General features: G+C 50.4%; 2 protein-coding genes across 2 annotated transcripts; one reads left to right on the forward strand and one right to left on the reverse strand.

The window, feature by feature from the left end:
* Positions 1 to 8,393: 8,393 nt before the first annotated feature.
* On the forward strand, positions 8,394 to 12,114 carry LGALS1 (galectin 1). The gene is made up of 4 exons (XM_021554016.3): positions 8,394 to 8,502; positions 10,031 to 10,110; positions 11,321 to 11,492; positions 11,906 to 12,114. Exons 1-4 carry the CDS (start codon positions 8,494 to 8,496, stop codon positions 12,047 to 12,049), a joined length of 405 nt encoding a protein of 134 aa, XP_021409691.2. The 5' UTR covers positions 8,394 to 8,493; the 3' UTR covers positions 12,050 to 12,114.
* Positions 12,115 to 14,331: 2,217 nt separating this feature from the next.
* On the reverse strand, positions 14,332 to 15,431 carry LOC110483828 (urotensin-2 receptor-like). Its single transcript, XM_021554007.3, is given in 2 exon segments — positions 14,332 to 14,693; positions 14,695 to 15,431. Coding segments are annotated over 2 exon segments (1,026 nt in total). The 3' UTR covers positions 14,332 to 14,404.
* Between the last annotated feature and the right edge of the window lie 1,432 nt (positions 15,432 to 16,863).

Raw genomic sequence — 16,863 nt, forward strand, 5'->3', positions numbered from 1 at the left:
CTGGGGACTCCTCTCATCTCCCATTTTCCCTTTAAATGGGAGAAGGTGGATTATATCACAGATTGAACCTGCCTAACTAAATATAGCCAGTGCAGAGACCAGGTGAACAACCCTGGTTTTCCCCTGCTTGCTTTGGTGGGAATGGAAATAATGACCCCAGCTGTTGCCTGCTTCTGGAGCAAATGCCTGAGGACCTGAGGCCAGTACCTCTCAGATGTCCATGGTTTTTGAAGGTAATGCACCCTGTATAGGGAAACTTTTAGATGGTGCAGTGGCCCTTGGCTTCATGGTGTATCCAGTGAACCTGCTGTGGGCTGAACAGACAGCATGGACATGCCTCACATACTAGCTGCCTATTGGGAAGGGAGGGTATATCCAAAAATACCTGTCTGGCTGATGGACCCTCCCTTACCTTCTATGCTGAGTGAGAAGAGCAGGCTTCATGCTCGTGAAATCATGAAGCCACCACAGCACCAGCGTGTGAATGCTGCAAGTGAACATCCACCCCTCTTACCCCAGGTTATCACTGTGATGAGGTGAATCAGAAGCTGATATTACATCTCATCAACCTCTTGCTGAATCTGTGATCCTACTCTCTACCAAGACACCTCTCAAACAGCAGACCACGGCCTAAATATGCTTCATAAAATCCTCAAAACTGTCCCACAGAAAAGCCCCCAATCTAAGCACATGGTTGGGCAGTTGGCTGGCATGTCAAGATCCACCCCTCCAGTGAAAGTCAGGAGTTTGTCAGTGCTTGGCCTCCGTGTCCATCCCAATAAGAACAAGACTACAATCCTGTAGAACAAAGCCATGTTGCTCATTTTGGTGCTAAGGGCATCAACATGCTTCCCACCCTTCTCACAAGTCACCCACTTCTACTGGGACATGAGTTGGTCCGTGTCCTTCCTCTGGAAAAACGACCCCATCTTTGTTTGTGAAAGGAGCTTCTGCCCAGGAACACAGGGCAGAAGGGAGGGAGAGTATGTCTGTGCTGCCAGTGCTGGGGGTGTGTGAGCTCATGCTCCTGACAAAATGACCTGCATTACCACAGCTGCTGCTGTGAACCTGCCCCAAGTTCAGGATCTCTAGGAGGGAACCAAGGAGGTCCCCAGCGTAAATCCTGTCTTTTGCATGAGGTGTGGACAGTTTCCTGGAGTGGATTGAGCACTAAAGGTCAGCTCTTCCCAGGTGCTGCAGGCTGGCAAAGCCAAGCTTAGGTGTTGGTGGGCTGCTTCAGCACCTGCTCTCTGCCCAGGATGCAAAGGAAGCTGGAGAAGCCAGGGGTGAGGGAGAGCAGGCCCTTATGTGGGACATGATGATGGGTGGATGTTCTTGGTGGCAGCAGCAGAGACGGTTCTGCAAAGGGCTTCTTTGGAAGGATCCACTTGCAAAAACTCCCAAAAGAGCAACACAGCCTCACCACAGCAGTGATGTGTGTGTGCCCACCAGCCTCAAGGGTGTCTGGACCCCCTTGCAAGGGAGTGGGAACCAGCAGCATGGCAGAGAATGACACATCCCAGTGCTTTCCACAGCCTCCAAACTGTGACAGCATCAGAAAGCACCCTGCACTTTCTCCCCCTCAATAGTGTAAGCCTCAGGGAAATGAGAGTGCCAAGCCCTGCTGAAAAACCCTCCCATTTCAGCAGCTGATCCTGGCAGATAAGAGACAGCTTACCAGAGTAATTGTTCCAGCTGGCTCTGGGGTGGCAGGCAGCAGCTGCCTAACAGAGCTCATTGACACCTAAATGGTTGGGGCACCAAGTGAAGGATGGCACACATTACTGAAACCCCCAAGGACATTTAGGGGGACTCAGGATGCCCAGTCAAGCTGTTCTAGGCTGCAGCAGCTCTGTCCCTGACAGAAGAATTCATCCATGTTGGGGAATGATGAGCTGTGCCACCCACAGGACCCCCAGGGAGAGCAGCTGCATGTCTGCTCAATGCAATTCTGTTTTCTCCAGCCCTTGCTGTCTAGTGGGCCCCATTTCCCTTTGGAAGGCCAAGCTGGTCTTTTGCCTGCCTTGGCTTCTGTTCAGCTGTGTTGATGCCTTGTGGTCCCATGTGCTTTGGAGGCTCTCCAAGCACGAGATGTGCCCCTAATACTGGCTCGTGGGCTGGCTGCAGATGAATGCATTTGCCAAAGTAGATGCAATGGCCTGAGCAGGGTTTGTCTCAGGGAGTAAAACCTGATGTGCTCAGACTCCCTGATGGTCTCATCTGAGCATCTCTGCTGCTATTTCTGACATGTGTGGAGACTAACATCACAGCCCATACCCTAGGTACTATTTCCCATACACATAAAAAAATACCAAACAGGTGTTTTCAGGATTCTTGACATTCCTGGCAGCAAAGCCTCCTCACGGCAACACTTTTCTTTGGGATTATCATTCCACACAAACTTTTACACACATTGCTTGCTGAAAAATGGCATGCAGCTGAGTTTCGGTCTCAAGGGTGTTGGAGGAGGACGTGCCTGTGTTCCATGAACATACTTCTCCTGAGCACTATTTGTTGGAAGACCTGAAACCAGCACCTGGGTTGCTGCAACATGTTCAAACACAGCATCCACTTACAATTTGCATATTAAGTACAGCAAACAAACTTCTGCCCAGCACATCTCAAAAGTCACTTTAAAAAAAGACAAAAAATGAGACAGTGAATATGCCATGTCCCAGCAAGTTGTTTTCAGGCTTGAAATATGCTCAATAAATGGCAAATTTCTAAGGCACCTCAAGGACACCAATTTGGGGATTGCAGCAGTGCAGAGCCAGTGGCCACAGTCAGGCAATAGCCAGCAGCTCTCCTGCTCCAGCACACCTGTGATGAAACATCTGACCTCATGCGTGGAGCTACATTTCCTTGCCCTTGAACTTCCAGCACTAAGGAGCAGCACAGGAATAATTCTTGGCATCATATTTTAGCACAATTATACCTTTGAGTCCTGCAGCAGTAGTGTGAGGCTTATGTTGCAGGCCCTCTGGAAGTCATTAGCCAACATCCAGACAAGCTGTGGCAATGTCTTCCCCTCTACAGTCAGTGTTTGCTGACCTTGCAGCCCTGCTTTCAAAATTTGTCATTTCTTACAGGTTAGGTTTGAAGCCTTGACTTCAGTGTCTGCACAACCTGAACAACACATGCTGCACCCCAACTAATTTTCACTTCTATCTTTACCTTTCCGTCTGTTTCTTTGACTTGATTTATTTGAAGAAAATTGGAAATTCATGCCACTGGACAGAAGTTGATTTTGCACTTTTTTTAAATAAGAAAAATATTATTGGCTTCGAAGTCAGAGTTGTATGAGGTCCTAATTGTACTTTGTTTACAGCAGAACTTAAGAATTGCTCCATTCACTGTCCAGCTCTCCCCAGTTTGCTGTTCCCCTCCGGCTCAGTAGCAATTGCCAGACTTCGCTTAACCTGCATTTGTAGCTCTTGGAAATACTCTACATGCAGCAACCCCCTGGTCCAGGCTATGTCACTGTGAGCAATCTCTCTGTGTCAAAACCAAGAACGTGCTTTCCTGAAGCGTTCCTCCTTGACTTGCCTTTGCTGTGCTGCCCTGGGCCAAGCATCCTTAAACTGAAGAGCAGATGGCCTGGAGCCTTCCCGACCAGTCACTGCCTGGCTGGGATTAAAGACCTGCTAACGCCGGTGGTGGTCCAGCCTTGAAGTCAGGATCCTTCACGTCCAAGGTAACCAAAGGCTTTTTTGCTGTGCTGTCAGTATTTCCAGCATGGTCAGGTGAGGAGTCCTGCTGCCTGTCACCCTAGCAGACAGAGGAGTTAACCCTCATCAGTGGGTGTCTCCTGGCTGATCTCACATGCCAGAAGGGCACTTGAACAGCTTGGGCCAGCCACCTCTGTGGGCTAACACAGGCTGATCCATGTTGCCTATGGCCACGACCCAGCACCGAGCTCCCTCCCTGCCTCCCTGGCCAGGGTGCTGTGTCCATCCCACAGCCACAGGGATACCACCCCACTGGCAGATCAGGAGCACTCCTTTCCCCACCAAGCGTTGTAAAGACCACAGACTTTGAACCCTAAAAGGCAAGACAGAGTGCAGCGTGAGCAGCCAGAGGTGCAGGGGAGGAGGTGGGGAGCATGGAATTGGGAACCTCTTAGGATGCACTTAGAGGTGTGTCTAACACATCCCAGCATCATTAGCACAAGGAGTCATTCCTGCTTCCCCAAGCTGTAACATCAGGCTCGCCCAGATAAATCACTTGTACAGGTACACTTTGATAACATTTGCAGGATTATCTTCACCACTCGGGAACATATTTCCATACTGATTTAATGAAAGCAGAGATTCTGGAGTCAGCAGGAGTTGGAGCCTCACAGACGGCTCCTAATCCAGGAAATTGGATGTGGTTGGAAATGTTTCAGCAGTCAAAGCTTCGGCAATGCTGCTGTGGCTCATTCTTGATGTGAGGCTCTGTGTCCGCAACATAATAAATCTGTGTTTAGCACACCTAGTTCTTAGTTTAAAATACCACAGGCCACATGACACGAAGTGGCTGAACAGGTACAAAGGCTCTCTCCCTGTGGAAAGGTGTTGCAAATCACTGCAAGAGTAACTGCAGCCAAAACAGGCTTTTGCCAGATGAAGAGCACAGTGTGCAAGCAGGCTTTAGTCCCAGGCTTCTCAGCCAGGCCCTTTCCCATTCCTCCCCTGTCATCACTCAGGATGCCCCATCTATTGCTGCATCCCTCACAAGAAGATCTGGGGCAGATCTTCCCTCTTTTGCTTCAGACACTTGCCTGACTGGGCTTCTCCTTTGGCAGCTGCCAAACCACCTTGTTTAGAGCCACCCCTTGGCTCAGCCCGGTGTTCCAACTCAACCCCACAGCTTGCACTAGCTGGACTCCAGCCCTCAGACCGCAGGAGCAGTCTGGGTATGCTGAGGCCAGTGCCTATCAGCTAGACCAGAAGGCACGCTCTAAATCAAAGCTACTTGCAATGGTGAAACTCTCTTTTAGCAATCATGTTTCCCTCTGCAACCTAAAGTGTATTACAGCTTGGAGGTTGGGAGGTGTGAGGATGTCCATGAGGGAGGCTGTGATCTCAAGAAAACGTGCCATCTCAGTATAGAGAGATCACCCTGGGCTCTTTGAGTGCCAAGGAGAGTGCGGGAAGAAGGCTGAGGCCCTGAGAGAAGAGTCACAATGAGCACCCTGTGCAGCCCTAGGGACAGATAATGATGTCTGGTCCCTTGGATGGGAATGCTGGGTCACAGCCAGCACTGGGGGATGGGTTCAGGCCCCAAAGGCATTAAAAGCTCAAGGACTGTCTGAGATTACTCACAAAGGCAATTTGCACTTTCTAAGGAGAGTGAGCAGATTGTGCAAGGAAAGGCTAGCAAGAGATTAGCAAACTGCTCCCAGGAGGCAGGTGACTGAAGCACAGGCCACACTGGAGATGCCCATTATCAGGACCTGAGTGAGGTGCCTAACCTAGCATAGTACCTTCCTGATGGGGTCTTTGCTGTGATGCCTGGGCTTGGATATCTGTGTTGTCTGTGAATTTGGTCAGTCCCTGTCATGGCAGCTGGCTCTTCTACACTCCCTTTTCCGGGCCCTGTCCTGTCCAGGACACAACCCCACTTTGCAGAAAGCAAGTGCAGATGCAAACATCACCTGCCTCACCTTCATAACCAGAGGTGAGGCACTGCTGAAGTCATATCCCACAGTCATTACTCCTCTCTCCAAACTCATGACTCCCTCTGGCCAAGTGTTTGGCATGGACAAGAGCAATGTTTGAAGCGACAGCATCATAATCACTCACTCCCTTTGGACTGAGCAAAGAAGACCTTTGCTCCCCAAGTTACAATGCAGATCAGTGACTCTCCCTCTAATGCAAAGCTAGGATTTAAAATGTAATGTAGGAGAGCTTTTCTGGTGAGGAGAGGCAGAAATGGTGGAGAAGAAGAGCCCTGTCCCAGTGTAGAGTTCCCACACAGCCCACGACACCAAAGTCTGTTGTGATCTGACCTCATCTTCCTCATCTGCATCCTTTGCAGATTACATGGGCTGCTAAACTGCTGGCACATCCCCTGGCTGGCCCACTGCACACTGATAAAAAAGGAGGTGACAGGTGGTGAAGATTGCCAGCTCTAAAGAGTCTGGCTCTACTCTTCTCAATCTACAGTGACTCTTCCTACACCACATTACTCCTGAAAATCACATGCAAGCACCTCTGTGTCTCCAGTGTGGTGGAGTAGGTGTCAGTACACTTAGGGACACCATCCCTGCCTGGTGTGACACTAGGGTGAGCAGGGACCTTTCCTCCCCTCACTTTAGCCATCCCTTGTAAGGATGCTGATGCTGGAGCTTTAGAGCTTGTCATCTCATCATCATGTCTCCAACAGGAATGCAGACGTGACATTGTTTGGATGGTGGTGGCCCATGGCCTGCAGGCGATGGGACACCCCATGGCCCCCTTGCCTGTGGTATTAGCCTGTTCTGCTAATGCCATTTAATTCAAGGTTTCATGAAAGTCAGTAGAGACATCTGGACTTCTATCAGACAAATACAGGCTGCCCGAGCTAGACTCAAGCCTGAAACCTGAATTTCCTTGATGTGAATAGCTCTTTAAGCACCTGCTTTTGAATGGCAGCCCCTTCTTCATTGTCTCTTAGCCATTAGCTGGTCTCTAATCTCCACAGCAGCATTTGGAGGAAAGTCCCTAGACAGACATAACTCAAGGACCTGGAAGCTGCTAAGGCTTGGTCACAGTTCCCAGCTGCCAGAAATGCTGCAGAAAACACAGAACTTACCCCATAGCTTTTAAAAGGCCCCCTCTACCTCCATCTCCAAGAGAGCAAATATTTACACATTTCCCTTCCCCATCCAACAGCCTCCACCAGTCCCGCCCCCCAGACCATGGCTCCAGCAGCAGCTCAAGTACTTGGAGAGATGCCTGGGGTTTAGTCTCACAAAACTTTGGATTTGAAAGGAATTGATTTAATAACACACACATCCCAAGTAGAAGGATGCAGATTCTATTTACTTTTTCTCCTCCTCATATGGAGTACTTCTTGTCCTCCACCACATGATCCCTTGATCAGGCTCAAGACTGAACCCCAAGGTAAGTGACCAGAAGGAGAAAGGGGGAGCAGGCATGTCAGAGCAGAGAAGACCACTTTGGCCTTTATTTTGCCCTCTTGTGTCACGGAGTGATCAGCAACCTGGCCAAAGTCTGGAGCCTGTTTCTGCCCTCTCCAACAAGCAGGCAAGAGGGTCTCCCTGCTACCTCTGCTGGCATTGATGGCACCAGCTGGAAATACTCAGTAGTGCCATCCTCAGGGGTCATACTGGAGGGGGTAACAGGGCTGGAGACTCTCACATTCTCAGCAGAGAGGGAACTGATGGGCCTCAGAGTCATGGAAGAAAAAATTGTTTCAGAGAGTTTCAGTTCTGGGCCTCTTAAGGAAATCACAGAGCGTCTTGTGATTTAGAGACAAATATGCAAGACAAGGAGAGCTCTAAGCCCCAGGCTTGGCTCACTGCCTGAATTTTTCCCTTCTCTTTCAGTGTAATTAAAGTTGAGCCATGTAGTAATTGGGTAACTTTTTCCATAGGAATCCTTTCACCCAGTGAATCATACTTGCCACAAAGAGAACACAGAGGCAGATAAAAGACATATAGATCCCATGGCTTATTGTGATAGAAGCATTTTGCCCCCTTCCCCTTCTTCCTCAGGCCCCTAGCTGTATTCAGGGTAGAAGCAAGAGCCAGGCATGGTGCTTTCCCAGATAATTTCTTTCCAGCTTTCCAAGGCAGCTTCCTGCTGGCTTACTCTGCCCTGCAGCCAAGATGAAGTGTACAGTTTTGAAGGTGCCTATGGGTTCTGTAGAAAAAGGACTGTTTTCTCTCCTTTGGTTTCCATACCTACACAAGTGTGTGTTAGCAGCTGGGCAGTCTCTGGGGACAGAAAGGATTCATAGTGCAGCCAGGTGACCCTGGATGCAGCTCCAGTCCTCTGTTACTGGGGTTTCACCTGGACTACAAAGAGTTTCTTAGGCAATACGTGTGATCAGTGACATTTCTTCTACTCCTGATTTAACTGGAGCTGAAGAGCCCCGCCCTCATTACAGACCCTTCCCGCCAAGTCTTGATCCGTATGACCATTTTCCATGTGGGATAAAAGCCTTGGATAATAAAGCATTCATTGTAAAACTACTTTCCATTGGATTCACGGCCACATAAAGCTGGATCTCCTCCTGGAGTGGCCCACAGCCTGCTTGGAAGGGTTGTGTTCAGCATCCTGGAGAGGAGGCTGGGCGAGTGTGGGAGGAGGCAGCTCTGTCTAATAGACCCTCCCTCCTCCCAAAACCAACTCCTGCTGCCCTTCTCATTGGTGCATGGGGTGGAGAAGGGCCGGGACCACTCAGCTCTCCATCTATTTAAAGGCAAGGGTGGGGCTCTAGGAGCTACTCGCCTGGGACTCTTGCACTTCGGTGGAGAGGAGCGCTACCCTGCAGAGCAGCACCATGTCTTGCGTGAGTAGAGAAAGGGATGGGGCAGCTTAGCTGGAGGTGGGGCTGTGTTGGCTGGGTGTGAGGGTGCTTGTGCTAGCCTGCACATCAGCCCCAGTGTCAGAGGGTCTGTTAGAGTTGGGTGCCTGCTACTGGTTAGGACCCATCCCTGCTGCATCCACTACAGAGGGCTGGCTGCTGTTTTGTGTTCTGGCAGCAGTGGTTCTTTTTTCCTGTAGGATCCCTTTGGGGCAGTGTGTGTGGGGATCCTCGCTGGGTTGAGTGCTAAACTGGGGTAACCTGTTTTACTGCAGCTCTACCCTGGGGAAGCTGCTGCAGTAGCATTTATTGCTGTCTGAGCATCTTCTCTGGGCAGCCTTGCTGCTTGCTTTCTGCTGAGGTTTTCATGAGTCATTGAATTGTTAATCTTCTCTTTTTTGGAAGGAATGTGCCTTACAGAAGTAAGGAATGTGAATGTCAAGGACTATGTTCAAATATCTTAAGAAGTTAGAGAGGTTATCTTAAGAGCAGGTATCAAGAGCATGGGGCCAGACTCTTTACAGAGTTGCCCAGCAACAGGAGAAGGGGCATGAGGCACAAACTGAAATGAAGGGAGTTATAGTTGAATACAAGGAAAAACTTCCTCATTGTGAGGGTAACAGCGCACTGGAACAGACTGCCCAGAGAGATTGTGGGGTTTGCTGCTCAGGAGGTATTCAAAAGCCACCTGGACATGGCACTGCAACCTGCTCTACATGAACCTACTTTAGTAGGGGGGTTGGACTTGATCTCCAAGGTCCCTTCCAGTCCTAACTATTCTGTGACTGCTAGGGAGATGCATATGTCAGAAGAGTGATTGCATTTCTTTGATTTGCCTTTCATTAGGCTGAGAGCAGAGATGATCCCAAGAGCAAGCTTATTTTTTTAAGATGGAATAAGAAAAGATTTTCAGTATTCTTGAGGTCTTGGCTCTGCTGTGATGAAAAATGAGTACATATGGGCTTTCCAGGATGCTTTGGTCCTCCTAGAGAGAAGGTGGGGGGAAAGTATCTCTGTGAAGCAGAAGAATGTTCTTGCACATACTGAGCCTACATTAAACAAAAGCTCAAGCCATTGGGAGATGGAAAGCAAGGTGTCTGAGTCCTTGGACCTAGTCAAGGCTTGAAGTTCAAACATGAGCTAGTCTCCATCCCTGCCATCCATCCCAGACAGATATGTGTGGGATGACACAAGACCCACAAGGCACATGGGTGTGTTTGGGATGGGGTGGGTGTGATTGGAATGTACTTACCCTTCACTGCTGTGAAATACAGATACGTTGATGAGAGCAGCAGGAGGAAGATTAGGAAATCGAACTCCAATCAAATGTACCATGTGATTGGGAGAACTTCTCTGGGATGTCCTTGCTACAATGCCCTAGGGCAAGGGAGCTTCCCTGTTTCTCCATGGTCCAAAGCAAAGCCTGTCTTGAAAGGCAGCAGGGAAAGCAGCCAAGTCAGACCAAGTGAGCCAGCAGGTACTGAGCTAATGTCTCTGCTTCCATGTTCCCCAGGGACCAGTATGCACCAACTTGGGTCTCAAGCCTGGCCAGCGCCTCACTGTCAAGGGGAAAATTGCACCAAATGCCAAGAGGTGAGTTGTGCTGTGCTGCCCAGGCACAGCCAGGGCACTGCACTGAGGGTCTGCAAAAGGTGGTGGCAAAAGGACTCTGTCTCTTGGGTGGAAGAGGAGAAGGGGTTAACACCAGCAGTGCTTCCAGTGAGTCATCACCTAATGCACATTGCAGGCACTGTGCTGCCAAGGGGCTAAGCTAAAGCAGATGTGAAGTTCCAACTGCACACGCTGGCAGTGACCACATCCTCTCTAGTGCAGGGTGAAGGAAATGGAAGCTGTGTCTATACTGAGATTTGGTTTGAGACATCTGCCCCACCACATCCTCTCCCCTGCACGAAGATGGCCAGGAGTAGGGATATTTATAATGCCCCAGTAGATTTTCCCCTCAAATGGTGGTTAGGAAAGAAGGAAGAAAGGTGGTGAGCAGGCAGGTGGGCTGAAGTGGAAGTGTACCCCTAAATGGGCAGGGGCCAGGTGGCTGGGTTTCCCAGCAAAGCCTCTGCAGCAGCCCCCAGCCCTTGTGCAGGTCTGTGGCTGGGGATGGCACTTTGCAGGTAAGGTGGAGCCTGTAGCTGCTGTACCAGAACTAGTGGTGTTCCAGGAAACATGTCCCAGCTCTTCCCAGTGCCTTTGAAGTTTGATACTGTCTGAGTGAAGCCTCCCAGGGTTTTTCTTGCCAAATATGCCTCTTCTCATCTGGGTGAGAGGCCTGCAGGCAAGGTGGACACTAGGCTAGGAAACTTCCTCCCACTGCCACTGCAGATACTTTGGGATAGCTAATGACATGGTATTTATTTCAGCAGCCTGCAGGATGGAGAGAAGGCAGTGGCTGTCAGGCAGGATGCAGCACTAGCTAACTGTTCAGGACTGAATGGAAATCTATGGAAAGCAACTGACTCTTGGGAATTGGTTTAGATGTATGATAACACTGTTCAGGGCACTGTGTACTGAACCCCTCTCTTGTTAAAAGTTTGAGGAACTGGTATCTCTTCCAGGGATGGCACTCTGGAGCCTATCACCCCAGAAAAGAGCCCCTTACTGCCACAGTACCATCTTTTTAAGGAAGCTGTGTAGTTTAGCTAAAGGTTTCTCTTAGGTTACCCTCAGCTGGGCTTGAAGAAACAGACCAAGGGATGCTCATGGTAATGAGAAACATGTTACTATAGTATTTACTTTTTTTTTTTTTTTTAGCTGTATTGATGTCTGTGCTTTTTTTTTTTCTCTGCAGCTTTGTGTTGAATCTGGGCAAGGATGCTACCCTCCTTGGACTTCACTTCAATCCCCGTTTTGATGCCCATGGCGATGTGAACACCATCGTATGCAACTCAAAGAAGGTGGAAGAGTGGGGTGCAGAGCACAGGGAATCTGTCTTTCCTTTCCAGAGAGGGGGCACAGCAGAGGTGAGGCATGCATATATATATATATATATATATATATATATATATATATATACACACTCTGTACATGCTCTGGTGAAAGGAGAGCATTTGGCACAGGACACTCAGCTGCAAGGGCTGTCTCAGGGCTGTCTGTACAGAAGGTGGCTGGCTTCTCCTGCTTGGCCAGTGCCACCACTCAGGGCTCTGAGCTCTGATGGAGGGTGGTGATCAAATGTTTAAGCTCTATCTGGCTCAAAGACGTTATTATTGAACAGAGCAGGGAATGGGCATCTCTTGGGAGACCAGAATAACACTCGTGCTGTTGATAAGCAGGTTATTCTACTGAGCTTGTTCACCCTGTGAAGCAGAGGGTGGCACAGCAGTGCTGCAGAGGCTCGAGGAAACTTTCTCTAACTTTTCCATTTGCCTTGCAGATCACTTTTGCTGTCAACCAAAATGATGTGACAGTCCACCTGCCAGGCCACCAGTTCACGTTCCCTAACCGGCTTAACCTCTCTGTCTTTGACTACCTTGATACACAAGGGGACTTCACACTCCAGTCCCTCAGCTGGGAATAACTTCCTCTGATACCTCCATCTCAAAGATACAGAAAAAGCAATCAATAAATAAGAGTTTTGGTGTACTAAGTGTCAAAATCTAATCTGTTTAATATTGCGAGTCCTCATGGGCTGGGCACCTTGCTGGGAGTGGGTGGATAGGGGTAGCCAGTTTTGTTTGAGTACCATAAGTGGGTGCAATTGTCTCAGCCTTGGTCCTTGAAAGTCATGGATGGTGAAGAGAATGAAGGTTAAAAGCCTGGGAAGTCAGAAGGTTGAAAGTCCAAGGACAGTTGCAGAAGGAGGCATTGGGGCTAATTGTCACTCAGGCGAGAGCAAAAGCATCATTTTAAGTGAGGTCACCTGCTCTTGAGGTCTAGACTGGCACCTTATACTGCCTGAATAAATTACCTAAACTAAGCACAGCACTGAGTGGCTGTGCTAGGTGAGCCTAGTGGGGCATGGAATGAGGGCAAAGTCCTCAACTGCACTAGTTTTGGCTGCAGCCTTCTGTAGAGGCTGGTTCCACTCCTATGTCTGCTTGGCACCTCTAACTGCTGTATGGAGGTGGTAGGAAAGATGCCTTGCTGGGTGTGGCAGAGCATGTAGAGAGTTCCTCATCCAAATCCTTTCTTCCAGTAACTGCTGGAGCACAAAGTGTTGTGCTATGGCACAGGAGGGCAGAAATGTGGAGGTGTCTGGTTTTATTCTGCCCCTTGTGCTTTGGCTGTTCCATCCAGAGCTGAGGGAGGCAGCAATGTCCAGCTGGAGTGTGGGATTCTAAGGATGTGTGTTCTGTGCTTTTGCTCAATTTTACTTGGCCAAATGAACCTGAGCAGTTCTCAGTCTAAACTGAGGCTAGACTCTGAGAAGTCTGAGGCAGTCAGGCATGTTTGATGTTACTGCATAGCTGCCTTGGGGTCTCTCTCAGTCTAATTCTGCCTTCGTGCTGCTGCTGAGCATGCTGTGCTCAGTGGGTGTAGGAAAGGTGGGATCTGCCCTTTCCACAGTGCACAGCAGTTACCACATTGGTCTGGGATGAAAGACTTGGCCACAAGCAACACAAAGCACTAACAATTTGATGTACTACAGGATTCCCTGCAGGCCTGGCTGGGCTAATTCCTCACATTAAGCAGTCTCCAGAGCAGCTGGAGAACAGGGACTTTCCCCTGCAGCAGCTGTACCTGCCATTCTTATTTCATAATTCATGAGGCTCTGCCAGGTCCTGTGTCCTGGATACCCATGCAGAGAGAGGCTGGGCTGCTAGGAGTTGTGAGTCTGAGAAGGAAGAAAAATGAGAGCTTACCTGAAAGGTGGGGCACTGGGGGTGTGCAAGCAACTTGAGGCTCTGCAGCTGGATGTCTCTTGAAGTCCTGTATTGCTCAAAGCCCATCTGCTTTGGATGATCACATCACACTCTTTTTAGGGCTACATCTACAATTGTAAACATGACATCTAGCATTTCACCTTATGCATAGGCATGGCAGTGGGACAGCATAGCCTGGGACACTTCCCATGGTGTGATAAGGATGAAGCCATCCTTTTTGGAGAAGTTCAGCAGTATGTAAATGGGCCATGCTAGGCAAGATGGTCTCAAGGCAAGAGACCCGGCTCAGTTTGTACAGTGGTGTTGACACAGTCTGGCAGACTGGGGTACATTTGGTAGGCCAGGGAATTGGGTATTGCCCTCGACCACAGCAGGGCTGGTGAGGGTGCCATGAACTATCATGATGGACACAGAGGAGAGCTCTCTCCTTGCAGCTTCCTCTTGAAAGCTGAGCAGATGTACTGGACTCCCTGGGCTGTACTACAGGGGAATCCCGCAAGGCCTCTTAATTGCACTTGGCAATCTTTCTTTAGATTCTTCAAAGATTTTTTTGCGACGGTTTCTTGAAGAGAGTTCAGTGGTAGCTTTACCACAGGAGTATGAACCTTAGTGAGGTCTACTGCTAGCGTGGCTGTTTCTTGCAGTGACTCACTGTTCTTGTGAAATCTATGACTCACTGTTGTCCTGACTTTGTTATGGCTTGGCCCGTTGCTAGCAAGGAGAATGAGGGGTGGCAAAGGTTCCCCAGATATATAATTTAGACATATCTGCTGGGAGCTGACTGCTCCCTTCCACCCACTCCCCAGCCTTGTGCAAGGTGGAGGCTGGTGTATCCGAGCTGAAGGATCTGAGGATGAAGGCAGGATCCCTGAGACAAGCACTCTCCCCGCCCAGCTGAGCAGGATGAGCAGCCATGCAAAGAGGAAAGCACCGCAACAACATTGATGGAAGACACTGCATGCTGGCATGGAAGGTGACACACTTTTATTTCTCAACGTGACCCCAGCCAAAGGTGAGATGTTCCCAGCCTGCTCACCCCTTGCTTTCCCTCAGAGACCCCAACACTCCCTGAGAGCCAGGAGGATGCTGTGGCTCCCCACAGCCTGTGGAGAGGCTGCTGCAGCCCGCGCCACGCCCGTCCCAGCGCGGGCACGGCGCCAGCAGCAGCTGCTGGCAAGCAGGGCGTAGAGGAAGGGGTTGACACAGGGCTGCAGGGTGTAGAGGAAGGGGTTGACACAGCTGTTGCCACAGGCCAGGCGGGTGACACCGAAGTTAAGGTAGGCCTGGGCAGTGGGGCTGATGCCCAGCCCCTCTCCCTGGTACAGCCCGGCCAGCTGCCCAGAATGGGAGGAAGCAAGCCCAGCAGGCCACCACGGTGGCAGAGATCCTGGAGAGGGCGTACACGATGCCCAGCACGGCGCCGGGTGCCAGGACGCTGGTGGTGAGCAGCACCGTCAGGTAGAGCCGGAAAGCTGATGGCGTCCAGATGGGGATGCAGATGCACTTGCAGGGGCTGTCCCTTTCCCACAGCTCAGTCATCACCATCATGGGGGCCATGAGCAGGAGAGAGAGGAGCCAGAGGACGGCGCTGGCCAGTTTGCAGCAGGCACTGCTGGCCCGCCTGCCCCGCAGAGGCTTGGCCACCGCCCAGCACCTCTCCAGGCTCATGGCGGTCAGGAGGAAGATGCTGGCGTGCATGGTGAGGAGGTCCAGGCTGAGCAAAAGCCTGCAACCCACATCTCCAAAGAACCAGTCATGGGTGAAGTAGGTGCAAACCACAAAGGGGATGGTGGAAAGGTACAGGACGTCGGCCAGGGCGAGGTTGATCAAGTAGACCCCCAAAGAGCCTGCTGAGCAGCCTGCCACCCTGCCAGAGGCCACTGCCACTGTGTAGATGTTCCCCACCATCCCAGTGAGGCACATGACCAGCAGCACTGCACCCAGCAGCCCTGTGACCAGGCTGTCCCCTCCCAGGACATTGCTGTCATCACCCCCACCACTGCTTTCCTCCAAGAAACTGCCACCCTTGGGATCCTCTCTAGGACTTGGGCTGATGAGAAAAGTGTTGTAAGACATCTTTGGGTAAGTTAAGCAAAAGCAAATTAAGATCTCAGAGACCTGTTCCTTCCTCCTGCCCACATCTATTCTTAACAGCAAAGCAATCAAGGGAAGAATGGGGAGAGTTCATCAGACATAGACAGGGTGCTCCAGAAAAGTCTATTCCTCACCTCCAGCTGCCCAGTCCATTTTGCTGATGTTGTCCGTCACAAGTTCTGTCCAGTTGTTTTCCTTAACCATGAAAGAGCCAAGAAAGGGACACTGCCTTTTCTTTCAAGACCAATACGTGCAAGATAACCTCTGCCAGCCAGGAGGAAATGTCTCGTTTCTTCGCTAGCTTTGTTGCTTCTCCAGAGTTTGCTGGGCCCACAGAAACAGTGGATGAACAAGTAGATTTCTGCTCCCAAGTCTGTCAGCTTAGCTCAGACAGACTTTGGAGAGGTGAGCCCTGCCCCCCTGAACCAACTCCCTGAGAGCTGCCTTGACCACTGCACGGAGGAATGTGCCTGGCTCACAGCTTCACACACCGGTGTGAATACAGCTCCAAATTTATGCTGGGCTTTTAGCCACTAGCTAAGGAACCCCACTGGCTCCCTCCTCTTTCTGGCAGACATGCTTTCTTTCCCCATATCTTCCTTTATCTTCCTCCATCTTCCTTCTTGTTCTTGTTTCCCTTCCTCCTTGTACAGTTGTCCTCATTTGAGACAGGAGACAACTGAAAAACAAGACTCATATGGCAGGGAGGGTGGAAAGCATCATGCTGTGGCTTTAGAAGGGAAACAAGGGCCAGCCCTGGAAGTGCAATAGGCAGGGAGCAGCCACATAACTCCCTAGCCAAGTCCCCCACTCTCTCCCAAGGACACCAGGGCCCTTTGAGGTTTGGGTGTTGTGGATGCAGTCCCCAGTTTGCAAGCAGGCCATCAGATGGTATGACCTCTCACATTTCTGTCCTGGCCCTTTTCCACCTTTGTCCTCAAGTCAGGAGCAAGCTCCTAAAGACTCAAAAGACTGGGTATTTTAGACTCGGTCCTTCCTTCCTCTCCACAAAGACCATCATCCTCCTCTGAGCTTTCCCCCTCCTTCCCGGGAAGCCTGGGGAAGCTGCCTCCCCTCAGAGCAGGGAGCAGAAGCCCATTGTGCAGGCACCCATTGAAGAAGCCCATTGTGCAGGCACCACCACCTTCTAGTGAGACACCACCACATGACACCACGCCCGACGCCACCCTGCCTTTCCTCACTCACATCTGAGCCTCGCTGTCTCAAGGAAGACATGGTGGACTTTGCAGAGCAGAGGCAGATGTACCATACAACATTAACTCATCTGTTAGTTTAGGGTTTCAGGCTGCCCCTGCCACACTCCTTTGCACCATCAGTGTATTAGCTTCATTGTGGCTGAATCAAATGCCTCTGCTCATATCCAGCAGTGGTAATTCAGCAGCAAATGGGAGAA

Source organism: Lonchura striata, chromosome 5, assembly GCF_046129695.1.
Source record: "Lonchura striata isolate bLonStr1 chromosome 5, bLonStr1.mat, whole genome shotgun sequence".
Lineage (NCBI taxonomy): Eukaryota > Metazoa > Chordata > Aves > Passeriformes > Estrildidae > Lonchura > Lonchura striata.